The sequence below is a fragment of the Anopheles cruzii genome, chromosome 3, assembly GCF_943734635.1.
Source record: "Anopheles cruzii chromosome 3, idAnoCruzAS_RS32_06, whole genome shotgun sequence".
Lineage (NCBI taxonomy): Eukaryota > Metazoa > Arthropoda > Insecta > Diptera > Culicidae > Anopheles > Anopheles cruzii.
Genome location: NC_069145.1, coordinates 16484287 through 16501700, shown reverse-complemented (window position 1 = coordinate 16501700; position 17414 = coordinate 16484287). Strand labels below are relative to the sequence as shown.

The 17414-nt window shown below is 52.8% G+C and overlaps 1 protein-coding gene across 3 annotated transcripts in view; it reads right to left on the bottom strand.

Annotated features, from left to right (window-relative positions):
• The window catches only part of LOC128275344 (uncharacterized), a 73672-nt gene that overhangs the window by 5175 nt on the left and 51083 nt on the right, over nt 1–17414 (bottom strand). For all 3 annotated transcript variants that reach the window (XM_053013815.1, XM_053013817.1, XM_053013816.1), the window contains exons 6-8: nt 8163–8444; nt 7674–8087; nt 7510–7593 (exon numbers count right to left, since the gene is read on the bottom strand). In XM_053013815.1, the coding sequence (XP_052869775.1) occupies nt 7510–7593; nt 7674–8087; nt 8163–8444 (780 nt within the window). The remainder of the gene's footprint in view (nt 1–7509; nt 7594–7673; nt 8088–8162; nt 8445–17414) is intronic.

The following is a 17414-nucleotide window of genomic DNA, read 5'->3' as shown; positions in this document are numbered from 1 at the left end:
TCTGTCGAAAACTCTTATTGCCGGACACAATCTTCTCTTGAGGCCTCCACTGTCAGATAGTAACTCCTATCTGCCATGTCTGTCCTAGGACAAATAATTCGATTAACGAATGGGTTTAAGGCAGAGAAACAAAAGATCGGAGCCGGTAAGCGTACGCGAGAACACTTTGGACGCTCCTTTTAGGATAAAACCACCTAAACAACTGCTGCTTCGATCGAAGAATAACAATAGACGGACCTTGACAGGGCTTGATAATGACACCAAATCCATTTCTACGAGATATTTTATGTTCTTTTCAGTTTGAAAACATTCAGAGTCCCCCCTTAACGGACTTTTCCGGCCACAGCAAGAAAAATATGATCCTTTCACACGCTCCAACAACCGAAGTTGATGCTTCGGTTGATTGATCAACCGAAACGCGCAGAAACAAACGTTCCCCGAAGGGTTCGTTGCTTGCGCTACCGTTACGATCGTTTGTCAGCCTGCAGAACTGTTTGCGTCTTGTTTCGCCGATAAGAACCCCCCCTTCTGGAGCTTCCAGAAACGTCACTTTGGACGCCGACAAGTATTGCTGTAGCTGTTCCCGTTGCGAATCGAACGGATGGCCTGCGTGCGAAATGGTACACAAATCCGGTCGGGTCGTTCAACTACACTTTCTGCCGGTGTTTGCTGCTGGCTTTAGCTGTCACGGTCGTGGATTTTCCCAACGCGCGCAGCGTTCCCACTGGTTAACTGGCTCAGGCTCGGTCTTGGACTCCGATAATTATCGGTTTGGGCGCATCTTTCGGTGCGTGCGTGCGCCTGCACCGTGCGGGGCACACGCAACGCACCGCGCGGCAAGTCTCACGCACGCGCACCATGTCACCGACCCGCTCGTCGGCTGGCGCGCAACAAAAAGGGCTCCATTTCCCAGCTATCACCCCGGGCCGGGCCAGGCCAGTCAGCGAACGCAGATACGGTAGCTCCGGCCGGGTTCGGTCCGGCAGGGTCCTTCGCATCGCGGGACCCCCACCTCGGAAGTAGGGCGTGGAACTCGGCGGTCAGCGGTCGGCGGCGGTGCGCGTAATTCGTTAATTTATGTTTTTATTTATGATTCTCGTTCCGCGCTGCCCACGGAGATATGTGATGAAGAATTTTTATGGTCTTTTGTTGGCTGTCAGTCCGCTGTTCCGGTGTGGGTTCCACTTCCCCTCCGGGGGTGCCATCTGTGGTGGGGCGTGGTGAACTATTTTGTTATCTCGCTACTGAATCCGTCGCGAGACTCCCGCGCGCAGGGTTCTGGCGCCTGCCAGTGCCTCGTAATGTCGTCACGAAATCCCCCAGCCAGCCGTTCCTCCGTCCCAAGACGGTTGCTTTTCTGGGGCGCACCACGGCGATCGGGCACCGAGTGGCACCGGCTTCCGAAAGCAGCGTACCGAAATAATTATTGCCCCAACCAAAAGCCGATGGTCACCGGCCACGACGGCTTAAAGTCGTGAGACGATCTGTTTTTGGTGGCTGCTTCGCCGTCGAGCCGTCGGGCCTTGGGGCCACAGCCAGAGCCATTTCATGCACCGCCACTTGGAGAGTGGTAAAAAGGGTGAAATCATAAAATTGGATCTAACGAATTGTGCGCCCGCGGCCAAAGTGTACTTCGAGGCCCCCGATTTGCCTACCATTCCGGTGACGGCGGCGACGGCGGCGCTACAAGACCATAGAACACACACACGGACGGACGCAGGAGGGGGCCACAAAATTAAGAGCCACAGAACACGGTGGGTCATGCAGGCAACACCGCCGAAGGTCAGCACCGAACGACGGAGTGAGCGGATTTTCGCCCTCTTCTTCGCGGCGCCCATTGTGATCGGCTCCGCGTTGTTCCGAAATGTACACCTCGTGCTTTATGAGCAAGATCATGACCCTACCGCTTACCAATAGATGCCTCGCCCCGCTCACCCGCTGGTTCGTCCCTGTCTTCGTCGGAGACGTGAATTGGATTGAGATATTAGAGTGGAAAATGATGGCCATTTGCATTTGCGGGTGGCGCAATGACGGCCGACAGAAGAAAGCGTGCCCCGCACAACGTCGCAAACCCCCGGGGCAAAGGTTTGGCAAATACAGTCCCACACAGTGCAATTTTCGAATCGAATACCACGAATTGGCGCCGACCATCGTTGGTCTGATAATGATATCGGATCGGTCCGCAAAAATCGTTCCGTTTTGCTTCGTGAGCTCATTTCGCGTGGAAAGTTGTTAATCGATGCTCGAGACACACCTGAAGGCGCACTACATCGCACTCAGGGACACTGAGGGATATTCCAATAAGAAGTTTTGGTCAAAAAGATCATCATTAAAGACCCCGAATATTTTTCTGCAGAAGCGACGTTGAATAAGATCGCTGACGTTCGAAGGTAGTGCGATCACCAAAATGGACTCCAAAATGATTACTTGATTTTTGCCCTCAGTTGACCTCATAAGATTGCCGGTAACGTTGTATATTTTCAAAGAACATATTTCGTGTTACAATAATTTTACACAGCTTCTTGATGAGAAAAGATACCGTACAAGCGAAGCAATGACTTGAAAACCATCAGAAACAACAATGCAAACGCAGTAGAATGAAATGGACGAGTCCAAATGAGGTCAGTAACGCCAGAAAACATTTAAAAAAATCCACAAAATCCTTCTGAAGGATCGAAAAGTGAAGTTGCGTCAGTTAGCTAACATTGTAAAGATATCAAAAGACCGTTTATTAAAAGTGCCGCGCTTGCTCACTGTTGACCAAGGACGTCTTGGCTATGCTGAACAGTGCTTGGCCATGTTTGAACGTAACAAACTGAAATGTTTGCGTCGATATATGACAATGGACGAAACATTGATGCATCACTTCACTTCATCACGGATCCATCACTTCACTTCGGAATCAAAACGATCGTCATCTGAGTGGAATGTAACTGGTGAACCTCGTCGAAAGCACAACAATCGGCTGGAAATGTTATGGTCTCGGTATTTTGGATGAACGTGGTGTAATATTCATCGACTGTTTTGAGAAGAGAAATGCACCATCAACAGTGAGTATTGAGTGAGTACAGCATTATGAATTGAACTTCGAATTGCTCCCACATTCCGTAAGAAATTTCGTACGAATAAAGAGGTTATCTCTGAATCTGAGGTCTATTTTGAAGCAAATAAGATAAAACGTTCTACAAAAGAAGGTATTAAAATATTTGAGCGGCACAAGAATGATTGTGTTTGGTTCTTGATGGATATCATCTTTATGAATAAGACTTGGACTTAGACTAGACTGATCGCAATGACGCGGTTTCCATGCCAGTCCCCGGAACTGTTGATCGATGTGTTGCTAGGTTAGCGACTGCGAAAGCGCGCATCAACAATGCTTGAACCAGTGTCGATCGATAGACAATCAAACGGGTCGAACCCTTCCAATCGACTGTGGACTGACACCTAAAGAGGCTAATTTATGGAGCAATTAGCGACGGCCAACAGCGACACATACCATTCGGCAGGCGGGTAAAATAGCTCGACTTCGGTTTCACTCCTCCCGCACGACACGTGACAGCATTTGGTGAGTTCTTCACGCCCACCCAGCTATGGGACACTAAAACAGGATCACTACTAATCACTCTCCCAGTGCCAAGCCAGTCGGCGTCGGCGTTAATGTGTTTTAACACCCCGGCAACCGGCACACATCTTCTTCATCTACACACACACACACACACGCAGCCCGACGATCGTAACTTTCGCTGAGCCACAAACGCACACACAAAACCCATATTTTACGGCCCGCCCAAAAGTGCCGGCCCGTGGGTCCTATCGGAGCGTTTGACACCGATCCCGACTGCTAAGCTGTCCCGCGACTGCTACTAGAGCCACTGACGAAGATGTTGATCACCAAACGCACACGCACACACACACACAAGCTCGGTTTGGCCGACGCCAGCTGGACGCCGAGATCAAGATAGGAGTGCCCTTCTTTGGCCCGTCCGTGTCCGCCCCGGGTCTGTCTGGCGATCTAGTATTGATCGTCCGGTGATGCTGCCGTGCCGACGGCGATCACCCTCAATTCGTGGACTCGATCGCTCTCACGAACCACTGGCGAGCGCGGAACGGAGCGCCAAGCGGAGTATCAATCATTGTCAGCGGCAATTAAAACGCGAACTTTCGCGCTGATTGATCTCCGAGCCTCCGAGGCAGGGGATCGGGGATCCCCGGGCAGGCAGGCTGGCGTCCGTTCCCCGTGATGGGTGGATTTCACGCCGCGGCACCGAAAACTAAGCAGCGGGCCGCATCGGATCGAAAGACTTCAACGACACCGACACCGGCAACGAACCTCATCGTTTCGCGGGACCGAACGCGGACCGTTTGTTTATGCGTACGGAGCAGAACGGAGCAGAAGACGAAACGAAGGAAACACGAGCGAACGCGAACGAGTGCGGAGCGGAGCGAAGAAACCAAACCGAGTCCGACCGACGCCCGCGCAATCGAGCTTGCAACTGCGCGCGAACCGCGCGTCAACATGCGCCCGAAGCGGACCATGTGCGCGACCCCGCGTTCCATTGGTGCCACCATTCCCTTTCCCCGTGGCTGCCGCGCGATCGCACGGAAGCGAGTTCGAGTAAACGATCATGAGTATGGACGACTTCTGGCGCGAGCAGCGGCGTCGTCGGGCCAACGGTTTTCCACCGAAAGCCGAAGCACGATCAACGAACGATCATCAATCATCATCGGAAGCAGATCGGGAGCAGAAGGGGGTATTTTTAATATGTTTGAACAGTATTGTACATAATTTCACATCGTGCTGCGCGATGATACGTAATTTATTCGCTAAACGCCAAACGAACTTGTGGGACTTGTGACAGCAATCCACCAGTAAAAAGGAAGATCAAGTTGAAGGTGTTAGGTATGTCTGGCGAACGGTTTCAGAGGCCTTCCTGCGTAGCTTCGAGGGCAATAAGGTGAATAAATTGTAGCTCGGCGGTAGCATCCCGCGTGCGTAATTATGTGAAACTTATTTATATTTTTATTTATTAAAAATGGCTGCTTACAGCACGGTAGGGAGCCCCGTTTTGGAGCGAAGAAGGTCATCCGCCAGTGGAACCCGAGGTAATCGCTATTCTTTCCCACACTCGGTGGGGCCACCGGTATGATAAGCTTGTGACCGGTGACCTCCTTGGCGCAGAGCAGACACGATCTGACTGCCCGCCAACGGCTGTTGGGTGAGAATTTATTATGTAGGCCTGTAGCTGCTACTTCCTAGAACCAGCACATGATGATGATGGTCGCCCGTGCCGCCGCGGGCGACTTTTATGACACCCTCAGTAAAACCATAAATCCGAAATGGTGTTTCCACCTTCGGAAGCAACGAACAAAATGTGAATCGATTTAAAGCAGAACGAAATGGCGTTCTGTCTATTGTATCTTTGAGCTCCGGCTCATTGTTCGATTGGTGGATGGATAACCCACCCTCCGGTCCGGTCACTCCAGAACGGGCGGCCCTGGACGCGCGGCTGGCCCGCTGAACGACTGCGACTAAGTGACTAATTAGTGAACGCTTACAATAAGCCCCACCAGCAACTACCAGCAACGACGGTTCGCAGGCGCCCGACGGCGGGACCCGGCCGTTCCATAAATCTTGCGCGATCGAAACGCGCAAACCTCCCAGAACCGAACCGAACCGGCCGCACACGCACACACGGCCACGGCGAACGTGGCCGCCATCTGCGCTGTCATTAGCGTGCCCCGTGGCCCGTCAAAGATCAAAGTAGTGAATGTCCGACTGCTGGGCGGCGCTCCGTCCGAACAGCCTGTGTCAATAGTGTGTCCGGGGCCGGGCCCGAGTCGACTGGGGCTAAATTATGACTAATCCTGGCCTGGCCCAGGCTCGCTGGCCGTCTGGCACACCTGTGTACGATAAATAAATATCGCGGAGCCTAGACTTTACCGATCATTATGCTGGGGACACCCAGTCAGGCGGTCGGTCGGTTGGTCGTTCGGGCGGGACAAACAACAGGAATCAATCGACGCGACACATCCACCCCCGGCCGCGGGCACTTCATTCATTCGGGCCAACCGCGCCCCATGGTCAGCAGCATAAAATGTTGCTGGCCAGCCACTCGACGGCGTGAGAAAAACCGCAAACCGGGCACCACCTTTCGGTGTGCGCGTGTGTTTGAGATCGATTAGTCACTGACAGCCGCTGGACGGCACGCGAGGACCACGCGAAACCATCCCCGTGAGCTGTCTCGGGGAGGCCGGGAACCCTTGATGTGTTTTGTTGGCGATCTGGAATCAATAATCAACACCCTCGACCTGCACAACAAACACAGACAGACCGACACCGACAGCGAGACATTGTTGCGCCGGCCGATTTGTGGAGGCGTTAAGTGTGGCCAGTTTTGGCGTCGCGTCGAGTTTCGAGTGTGATTTCGAGTTCGGGATGATGTTCACCGAATAAACACCGCGCAACATAAACAACAGCGAGGCGGTGCGTGATCGAGCATGGGATCGTGATCGGCGCCCTCTCGAGTGGGGAAAGCTAATCGAGCGTTGAAAACGGGCGTTTCGAAGGAATGTTGAGCTCCGGCCCGGTCTTCTAACGTTCCAAAGTGGCCACTAACAAATAATGTGCCTGGCACGGGCACTTTGGCGATAAAAATGGATCATTATAAAATTAACATCATAAAACGCGAATGTTCGCGCGCGAGTTAATGAAGGATACTAAATATACAGTTTATGCGCAACATTTTCGAGCAGTGTAGCAACGGTAGCGTGTAAACTACTTCTTTTTTGCTTTCACTCCCCATGTGTGTCCCAGAGTCGACTGTTTTACCATCCAAAACAGTCGCCATCCGCCAAATCAATCAATTTCGGGCCAATAGTGGCCAGCCAGGGCTCCCGACAAAACGGCATAATCGGTACGAAAAATGTTGAAACCTGATCTAATTCATTCCTGCGGCCCCTGGGGCCAACCCGACCCGGTCTCCCGGCCATGAATTATGGTCCGATTCGTAATCCAATTATTCGCCCAAGGCCCCCCCCGCCGTTAGGGGGGACCGGCTTAACACACCCAGCTGCTGTACTGGTGGCGCCCCCAACTACGGCCGATTCCGGTGACCCTCAGCAACCGAAAGTTACGGGCTACGGTGGTAGATGATTAATCGGAACCCGTTCCGTTGGTGACAGATTGAGTTGTCCACCGTCGGGCCGGCCCGTGGCCGCTTAATGTACGATGCACAGGAAAAAGCACAGCCAAAAAAAGGAACCGAACGCTCGCACATTCGTTTTACACTTCAAGACTTGAAAAACCTTGGCCAATTCTGCTTACTGCGAGAAAAATGTACTAGTTTAGTGAACCGATTTGTTGTTCCGAATTCGGACGGGAATCGGTTAGAAACACGGCTAATCGAGCATTATTCGAGCACCATTTCTCTTCCGCAGCTAGCGCCACCTGTACGTCAGCTGTACGAAACTAATAGCAACTAACGGGATTGGGTGTGTGTCTCCGCTTACCTTGTCATGGCTTTCCTCCAGCTCGATTATGCGGAACTCGAGCAGTTCGTTTTGTTCGCGCAGTTCATGGGTCTCTTTCGTGGCCTGTGGGGAATGGAAAATACACAGGAATCGCGGGGTACAGGTTAGTTCATGGTGGGCGACCCCTCTCAGCGCAGTCATACCTTCAGCAGCTCTCGCTCCAGCCGATCGATTTGATCCTTGGCGGCGGCGTAGTCCTGCCCGAGCGACCCATACCGGTGCTGCATTTCGTCCAGCTGCGTCTTTATCCGCGTCAGCTTCACCGTGGCGTCGCCGCCGCCGTCTCCCCCGCCGCACACCTGCCACGGATCCGTCACCGGTTCCGCGGGTTCGAAGCTGCTCGGCTGCGGGCTCATCGAGGACAGGGCCGAATCCGTGTCCGATCCGAGCGACGGGTCCCGGCAGTCGATGGGAGGTGTTGATTGTTTCGCTAATACACTTAGGCGTTTCGTTTCTACACTACTGGCACTACTACTGCTACTGCTACTGCTGTTACTACTAATGGGGTCGTTGTCATCGCTGTGAGCTTCCATGGTTCGTTGGGGTAATTCGTACGGCTGTGGAATGGAAGGCAAGCCGGGCGTTATTAGACCACCGGGACTCCACCAACCCTACCGGTCCCCTAGACCTACCAGCGCTGGCTGTGGAGCCTCATCGTTGCCGTACGTCGTCGTGGCTATTCCTAGTAAATCGGCCGGCTCCGGCCGACCGTTTGATCTCCGATTCGGGTGACAGTCGCTGCCAGCCGCGGTTGACACAACTTCCGTCGTTGTCGTTGCCGTGACAATCGTCAGCTCCAGCGTTTCTCTCGTTTCCAGCTGTTCGTAATCGGCGTCGACAGATTGGATGCTGTGGTTGCTGTTACACTTGCTAATGGTGCCGCTACATGATTCTGTCTCACGCAATTTTCGCATCTGAAACGGGACGAAGATGAGAAAAAAGAGTCCGTTAGTACCTGGTCAGTAAGGTCTGGGCCCAAAACGCGGCGCGCCCCCGGGTCGCTTGTGATAATCGAAATAATCCTTCCCGAGCAGCCAGCCGGCCGGCTGGACATTCTTGCTGGTTCGAGCGGGTGCGGCCCCAAAACCGGTGCGAGGCGAGGCCAGAAAAAGAGACATTGAACTTTTAATCGGGCCCACTCCGTCCCTCCCCCAAACGGGCCACGCTTATGCGCTTCCAAAGCGCATAAGCCATTTGCTGTCGCCATTGCGCCGGGCAATGATCATGATTACGGCGCTCCTCTGCCGGCGTGCGTGCATCGCGAGCCACTTCTGGAGGCCACTTTCTTACTTTCCGCCTTCCCCTTACACAATGGACGCTACACTGGAACCGGTTTTTGACGCGGTGCCGGGAGGGGGAGAGCGATTCTTTTCACAGGTTTTCAACGGTGCCGGGCTCTGCGTTCGAGACCGCCAGGGGCTCTGCTCCAGCACTCAGCAACCTGTCACCTGGGCCGTCGCCTTTTTATGCTCGCCCCGAAACGTTCGCCGCCGCCGACGCTGTGATGTGGCTGACGTGTGCGGGAAGGTGCGTGGTGCGTGGGATGAACGCCACCAACGGTCGCTCCAATATCCCGCAAAGCCGACAACCCAACACTGGGTTCCGGCTTGGCCGGGAAAAATTTATGTAACAGTGTCTGCATCGCACCGTCTACATTGCGCCGACGCACTGCACGCCGCGCAATGTGCAGAGCTCCACGGGGACCGCTAGTGTTTAATCTCCCGGGTCTCCCAGGGGGGGCTCCACACCAACTAACGCTGACCGACCTCCGATCCATATTGAAACGGTGAGAAAGTGATAAAAGATTGCGTGACTCGAAGTCAAAGTCGTGCCTTCGGACCGGACCGGACCGGACCGGACCACCGGCCAACCTGCCGACCGCAACGAAACGGAGAGTTAATTCCGAGAGCCCCGGTGAGCCACGGATCGAAAGGAAAATTGAACTTGTTCGAACTTTTGGGCGACCCACAAAAGTGGGGAGCTGTGCTGACGTAGGTCCCTCTGGATCTCTGGGGCCCGGACTCGGGTGACAGGTGACAGGGTGCCGAGTGAAAGTTGTGTGGGCAGTTCGCAATTTCTTTTGCCATATGTGAGGGGGTCCTGGTGGGGGTGCTTTTGCATAAATTGAGGCCCACGACCGAGGCCGAGGCTCACGCACCGCACCAGACCTGGAGGGTGATAAGGGGGGTGCGGAGAGTGCCGGGGGACAGTCATTAAGGACGGTGGCATGATTTATCCCCAGCCCAAGTTGAGGAAGGCTGGGAGGAGACGGTGGAATTCCGGGCATGTCCGGGCATGGCTCGGTACGATTACCGAACCCGGCATTTGCCGTCACCGTCAACTTGGGAGAGGGTTCTTGGGCGTCAAGCGTTCGATTATCTGGGGGAATTCGACGGAGTCCTGAGGAGCCTTCACTTGTCGATCGATCTGCAGACTCCATCCGATGATCCTTTCGATGCTCAATCTCTCTCTCGATTAACCCCGAACCCGATCGATCGAACACCGGCACGGCACGGGACATGGCTGCCGCTCCCGAGAGCTGAGCCGTTGAAATGTATAGGGTGATACATTAAGTGTTTGGATTTTAACTCAACTTTTTAACCGACTACTTGACTTTCTAAACGTCAAACTTTATTCTGGAAATTATAAACATTTAGTCAAAACTTTGACAATTACGAAGTGTGACGCTATACGCTGGCAGAAAAATTTAGAACTATTATAAAGTTATTTCCAATGTGGTGAGAGGAGTTCGTGTAAGAGAAACCAATGCACCCGAGCAACGAGTGACGCTACCGAGAAACTGGTTGGCTGATTGGTTCTTCGGAGTACGAATTGAAGCTGAAAACGTGAACGACATTTGGTTTCTACGGGACGATCGATATTTCGCGCCCCGATATCGTCGGAATCCAAACACTAGATGCACCACCCTATAGGATAGCACCGAGTGCGCCTTATGCAACGCGATCACATCCCCCGTGTGGCCTGTACTCCAAGCGCGATCTCGCAGAAAAAACACACGCAAAACACAGCCTCAACCTCATAATTGCCACCATCCTTCGCGCACGAAACTCATCGCAGTCGGCGGCTATCGTTATCGTGGGCTCCGGAACGGAACGAATCCCATAAATCACTTTCTTCCGAGCGAGCGGCCACATACGAACGGAACGGCAACGTGATGACGATTTGTGCGGAACGCCGGCGACTCGATCGGCGGTGGCGATCGGCGGCGGCGGCGGCGGCAACGGAACCGGGCGAAAGTGAAACCGAATCGACGTCACTCGAACGTCGAGGCTTTCGCACTAATCGGCATCTCTCGAACGTATTTTTATCGGGCCTTTCATCGGTTGGATGCGCACGTCACAGGGACACCGGGAGGTACGGGGCCCCCTGTTTCCCCCCTGAGGACTATTCGGTAATTGTGCTCGGCCCGTTGCGGCCCTCCTGGACGGCATTAGTCGACTGAAAATTGGCCTGCGGGGTTCGCAGTAGCAATTGGGGATTCCGGCCAAAGTATCACCAGAAATCACAACAACGGGCCGAGAAACGGGCACGAAGATGTTTGACATGTCTAGAGCGGCCGCCTCGGACGTGGCCATCTTACGACACGTTGGCATCGGTGGCTTTTCACCGATGGAGAACCGATCATTTTTAGATTCCGTTTCCGTCCGTCGAAGGGTGCGGGATTTTGAGAAGGTGAGCCCCAACACAGGTCCAATAACCTTAACCGAAAATTCCCCGTCCGAATCTTGGTCAACTAGCGGACGGTAACGATCGGTGGCTGCAATTACACATACCGCCGCCGCCACCACCGACAGTGTAATTGCGTCCGATCGGCGTCATCATCATCATCCTTGTTTCGTTACCTTGCTGCTGTCAGCGGATCGGACCGCGAGAGGAACAATTCGGTGGCTCACGTCGTCCTCGGCCAGCGTCGTTCTTTCTAACTCCAAAACGTGGGTCGGACGCTTTGCTGTCAGTTGTCGGACACTCAACATTGATCCTTCTCTTTGGCTCCGTTGTCGGCCAAGTAGCGCTACCCACGAAAAAGCCCTCGGTCTGCGAAGTCGCGCCATGAAACGTCGATCAGCTGAAGGCTGTTTCGTCAGACAACAAACCACGCGAGTGTACTTCACCAACGCACGACGCTAATGTATTCTCCCGGTCCCCGATACTTTCACCCCGGAGCACCATCGACTCGCTGGCCGCCCTCGCTCGATGGGCACTTGATGCTTTCCCCGAATTACCGCATCCGAAAGACACTTCATATGCGCGTGGTACCATTACGCAACCCGGTCCCGCTTCGTCCTGCTCGAAAGATGGCGATGGTCTTCTGAAGCATCGTCGGGATCGGGACGTTCGCCTCGTTCTACGCCGGCCGATCGCTGCGGCTGAGACAACGAAACCAAGACTTTGGCCGAAGTGAGACCGGAAATTGCGGTCAGGCCCCCTTCGATCGGCGTCGATCGATCTGGCTAACGGTCCTTCATATTGGTCACGCAAAACGTCACGCCGCGAAACGCTGTCTAAAAAGCGGAAACGGCTGACTCTGCCCGGCTCGGCAGACGGAACTGTAAAATTGCAATGGGGGCCCCCCAGCAGGGAGGGAAGACAAAAACCGAGGGAAACAGATCGATCACGTTTCGATCGATCGATCGATCGAGTGATTCGCAAATTCGCTCGTGGACTGGATGTTGTGTTTTTGGTTTCGGCGAACGGGGCCGAGAGCACGCCATGACACGGCACGGCACGGGCTGGAAGTAAATGGACAGCATAAAATGGCACCGTGTTTTACCGCGCAATATCCGCCACCGCCGCCCGGAGTCCGACCGCCGCGGTCTCCGTCTAAGACATTTAATTATGACCGAATGGCTTCTTTTGTGGCTTGCTAACGAGAATGGGGAGCACTTAAAGAGAGCAGGAACCACGCAGGCATCATGTCGTTCCGTGCTTTGGCCCCACGGGGATGATATTCATAACTGAAGCCATTCGGAAGAGGGCTGTCCAAAAAGTCGTTGGAATCGCGTGAAGCGTAGTATTTCAATTACAACAATTCTTGCACTCGAAGCCCATTTCATCGAGGCTTTACGAACTCCCATTTTAATGGCTTCAAAACCTCTTCAAGACCTGCTTGTTGTTGGAACAGGAATTGTTGTGGCCAATCCAAGAGTCCGAACCGTCTGCTCCCGGAGCCGAGCCACTTCCGATCGGTTTCGGGGCAACATTATTTAATCTGGCTAAATTATGAAATTACCGAACCGAAATTACCTGCCCATGGTTCCGGAGCGGCAACGGCGCCATTATTATCAAGTGATCAGCCAGCCTAATCACCAATCATCCGGACCGTGGCGTTTGTGGCGAACGAATTCGATTAGGCGCCGATTGGCGGCTGGTCAACGCAAAACGAAACGTTTACAATTCGCAAGCGTGAACCGGGCAATCGTCGTGCTGGTAACCGATTGGCCATACTTTCCGTAATTAAATACTCTCCACACGGCGGTCGGGGTTGGCCTGGAGCACCGAGGATCCGTTTGACAATTTCCACCGAATTTGCACTCTCCAATAATCGGCCGCGGCGGACGGACGATTACGGAATGTTTAAGTGGACCGTAGTGTTTGGCACGTGACCGATGCGTGTGTGCATTTCTGAATTCCCGGGATTATGCAACCCTCAGGGCAGTGCAGCACTTCGGGTCGTGTCAAAATATTGACACCTCGTTATTGTTTGACGTTTGCATGCGTCCGATCGAGACCTCGGAGTGGTCCAGCATCGCGGAGACCAGCTCCTGACACTGGCTGGCTCCTGGCAACATTTGGCCACCTTTTTACATCATACACCCTTTCACAGCCTGGTGGTGATTGACAGTTTTGCCACAATCGTAATCACCCGCAAACGACGGCCATTAATCGGAGGCCATGCTTGAACCGAACAGGGAGAAGCGTTTTTGCGCTGGCAGTTTTGTGCCTGTAAAGATCCGAACCAGAATCTAAACGCCAACGTTTGGCGTTGGGTAAAAAAGGGGTATTTTCGCCGGCGCTAACACAGCTTCAGCTCATTCATGTCATGCGAGGCTCTCTATTGTTTCTGTGTTTTGGGTTTTGATTGGCTAATTTTGAATTCAATTTGTGGTGGCGTCGTCGCCCGAGAGCAAAGTACTCCCAAGTTGGCCCGCCGGTTCGGTGCGTCTGCCGTCAACCGGCACCTGAGGATCTCCTGGGCCAATCTGCTGTCGGTACGGGGTAACTCTACAGCAACCGCAACATACAAACTACTTTCTAACACCGACAACGACGCACTCCGACACGTGTGACATAATCTGTGCGCTCTGTTGGCGAACATTTTTCGCCAAAAACCTGCTTCGGATGAAGAGAAAAATGGCCAACCCGCTGACTTAGGGCCTCTGTTTGGCATGCGCCAGCAGAGGCAAAACGCGCTTCGTTGCGCTCGTGAAATTACTTTTGCCCTTTGTACGCGCCGCGCTTCGTCGGTGGTGTCCTTTATCCGTAGAGCTGCGTGGTTTGTTGTCAAGGAACTATTAAGTGACAGACATTGTGTTTCGTTTTACAACCTCCTACGTCAGGGCTTCGGTGATTGGGTGTCACAGGGTACAACTAAGTACAGGCGGAACCTAGGCGCCATCCAATTATAGTAGAAAAAAGTCAAAAAACAAAATCAAACTTGTAACTTAGTATAAAACAAGTTTGAAACGAAAAAAGACAACATGAATCTACGAAAAACAGGACCAAACATTGTTATTAAACGGAAAGGAAAGCTGCAAACCTGCAAACTAATTGAAAAACAAACGATAAAAAAGAAGGAATTTGGCACATACAAAATAATTAGTGGAACACCAGACAGTATCTCAGCTAGGAAAGAATTTCAACCGTTTTTGCATGCTAATTGAATCACCAACGTGCAAAGCGGTTCAACGAGACACGTAACCGCCTGACAGACAGATAAATGCTCTCCACCATCCAGGTCAATGAAAACGCTTAACGCGGTTCGGGGTAATATCTTAAATCAGCCACAAGGTGCCCGGTACCCAAGGCACCCGGAATTACCGGCCGCTAATAACGTTGACCCCACACATGCGCACCAAATCACCGTTTGACTTTATCCGTCTCATTAGCCAACCGGCAGCGGCGCGGATCCCGCGAAAAGACTCCCGCCACCCGAACGGACCAAGTGGTGGCGTGCAGACCCCACAACCCACACATCATACTCCCGCACACATACGCCTGCACCCCCATCTGGCGGCATCGGCAGAGTCAAATAAAGATCCCAAGCTCATCGGTCGGCCAGTGGCCATCGTGGTTCCGCGTTGGCTACAGCGCAGGAAAGTGAGCGAAATTGTGCTGCCGAGGCATTAGGGCCGGTTTGGGGCCTTTGGCTTTCGGTCGGTTGTAATTAAAGAGCAATAAATAGTTGCCCGTTGATTGGGGAGGCCAAGGGGTGGTGAACGCTGCTCGACAACTCTCGCTCGAAAATCACCGAAAGCCACCGATCGACTAACGGAGTCCAGCATAGAAACGGTTCGAATGCGTTTTGATTACAATGTTGCAACTCAAAGGTCCCTTAACCGGACCGGAAGGAAGCGAAGCGGTGCACCAAACCGTTAAACGGCGAGTTAGGGGGCCGAACCGGTCGCCCAGCATAACACGGCCGAGCCGAGCCGAGCACCGGCGGATCAGTTTCGTTACTTAACACGTTCGTCAGCATAATTTATCTGAAATGGATCGTCGATCAACCAGCACACACACATAAAAGAAAACCCGGGTAAACACTAATCTACTCACACGCGAGCCTCCGGATCGGATTCCGGACTGACCGGCCCGGGCAGAGGGTGAGAGTCCGCGGCCACAGACGAAACAAACACCAAAAATCGATGCTTATCCGGCGTAATTTGTGACGACAATCGGACAGATAGCGCCACAAAGGAGGCAATTAATTGGCTTCCTCCCGCAGCGAGATCTTGGCCCCCCCGATTAGGGTGCTCTTTTCGGCGGACACCTTCCAAAAAAACACACGAACACGGGAAACACATCAACCATAAACGCGGTGGCCCGGCCAACCCTCCGCCGAAATAGAAATGTTGCGATGCATTTTCGATGTTGGCGTCGCGTTATGATGCAACACCCCGGGCGGGCGGTGAAAGGGAAGCATTTTTAACCCGGTGGCACTGGAAAAGGTGAAACAAATTAAGCCAACCCCCAGCCTTTTATGGGATGCTCGTGACGGGTCGCGTCCCCGTGGACTGCGTTTCTCTGTGTTGATTTGTCAGCAAGCTCTCCGCCGGCCGAGACCGATCGGCGGCAAACATTGTCTGGCCCCGGAGGGCGCAGTGCCGGCAGCTTATTATTATACTAAACAATGTTTGTTTAGCCCGTTTTGAAGGGGCGAACTAAGCAACAGGGATGTTATGGAAACGCAGGCAATCTGCTGCGCTGCGGAACGTGCCACAGTCAATGCACGCGTCAGCGGGTCGTTGTTTTATTTGTGCAAACACACACCTACGGAAACAAATGCTCTCTGATATGGTGAGTTCGGATATCGGACGCCACAAAAAAAACGCGACCACAATGAAGAAGCTCAATGCGGATCAAACGAGCGTTTGATGGACAAAAGGGTAAACATTATGCTATCAGCATAATCCGTATGCACCGCCGAGTGCGTATCGAACAGTTCATGCTGGACACAAATTGGTTCCAATCCTCTGCTTACTCGTAGTATTTTTCAGATTAAATTGAATAGAATAAAAAAAAACATAAATTAGAGGCAAATATTGGCTCGAATTAGAATAATTACTGAAACCAATTCTACCTGCCTCTGGCCAATCTTATAGCAAAAAGCTAATGTTCGTAAGCGAGTTTTAAGATTTTAAGTCGCTCCAAACGGGATTCTTTAGATCCACTTTAAATCACTTTTAGATCCTCGAAAATTGCAATTTATCTGGGGATCCCTGGCAAGCCATTGGTAACTTGTTCGTAAATCATTCGTCTGCGCTGCACCGATCGGTTTCTATGTGAAAGATGTAAGGTCAGTGCTTAATACGGCTCTGCTCGTTCTCATAATAAAAAAATAATTAAATGAATAAATAACCTCTTCATTAACCCCAAATGGTTATTCAACAAACATAACTCGTCTTTCGTCAACTCGAACGGTCCATGCTGCTTACTATAACTAAGGTTTCCATAAACATAAACCACCCTCGTAATACGTCAAACCGCAAGCCAGCACCTTCACACCCGAGCGATTGACTAATTTGATGCAAAAATTTTTATGCATCACACGAAGCAATCGAATCGCTTAATCGAACGTAAAACATTATCCAATTCCGCGTGTCCCACGGAGCTCGAATCGAACACGACGTGCTACACGTCACACAAGGGACTCGGTTCCAGTACAAGTGCAGCACTTTCTCACCACGCAGCAGAAGAAGCTAAACAGCATCCCCGCGGGTAGATTAGTTGTGTAACGATTCGGGCCACGGGCGTCCACGGAGTCCATCGGGTCCATTGTGCGTATGCGATGATGCGCAGCCCCGCAGGTGGATCTCACCTCACGCCGTGCCGTCGCCGTCACAGCGCGTTAATTGGTCGTCTTGTCCGCGGGCGAGAAAGCCCAAATTATTCGAACCACCAATGGCGGCGATTAAACACAGCTAACCATCTACTCCTGGCCTGCCCGAGCCGGGCCTAGCCGGGCCTGGATTCCCTGGATGACACGATCTGTGAACAACCGCACGGTGTTACGGAGGAACATTGGAAGCCACCCGGTCGTGAACAGCTTATTTACTAATCCAATCAGCGCGCTGGTGGCGGCGGTGGCGTCGAGGGCCTAGGGGCTGCGCTGGGGCTCACTAGCCAACCGCCAGCCAGCTGTTAAC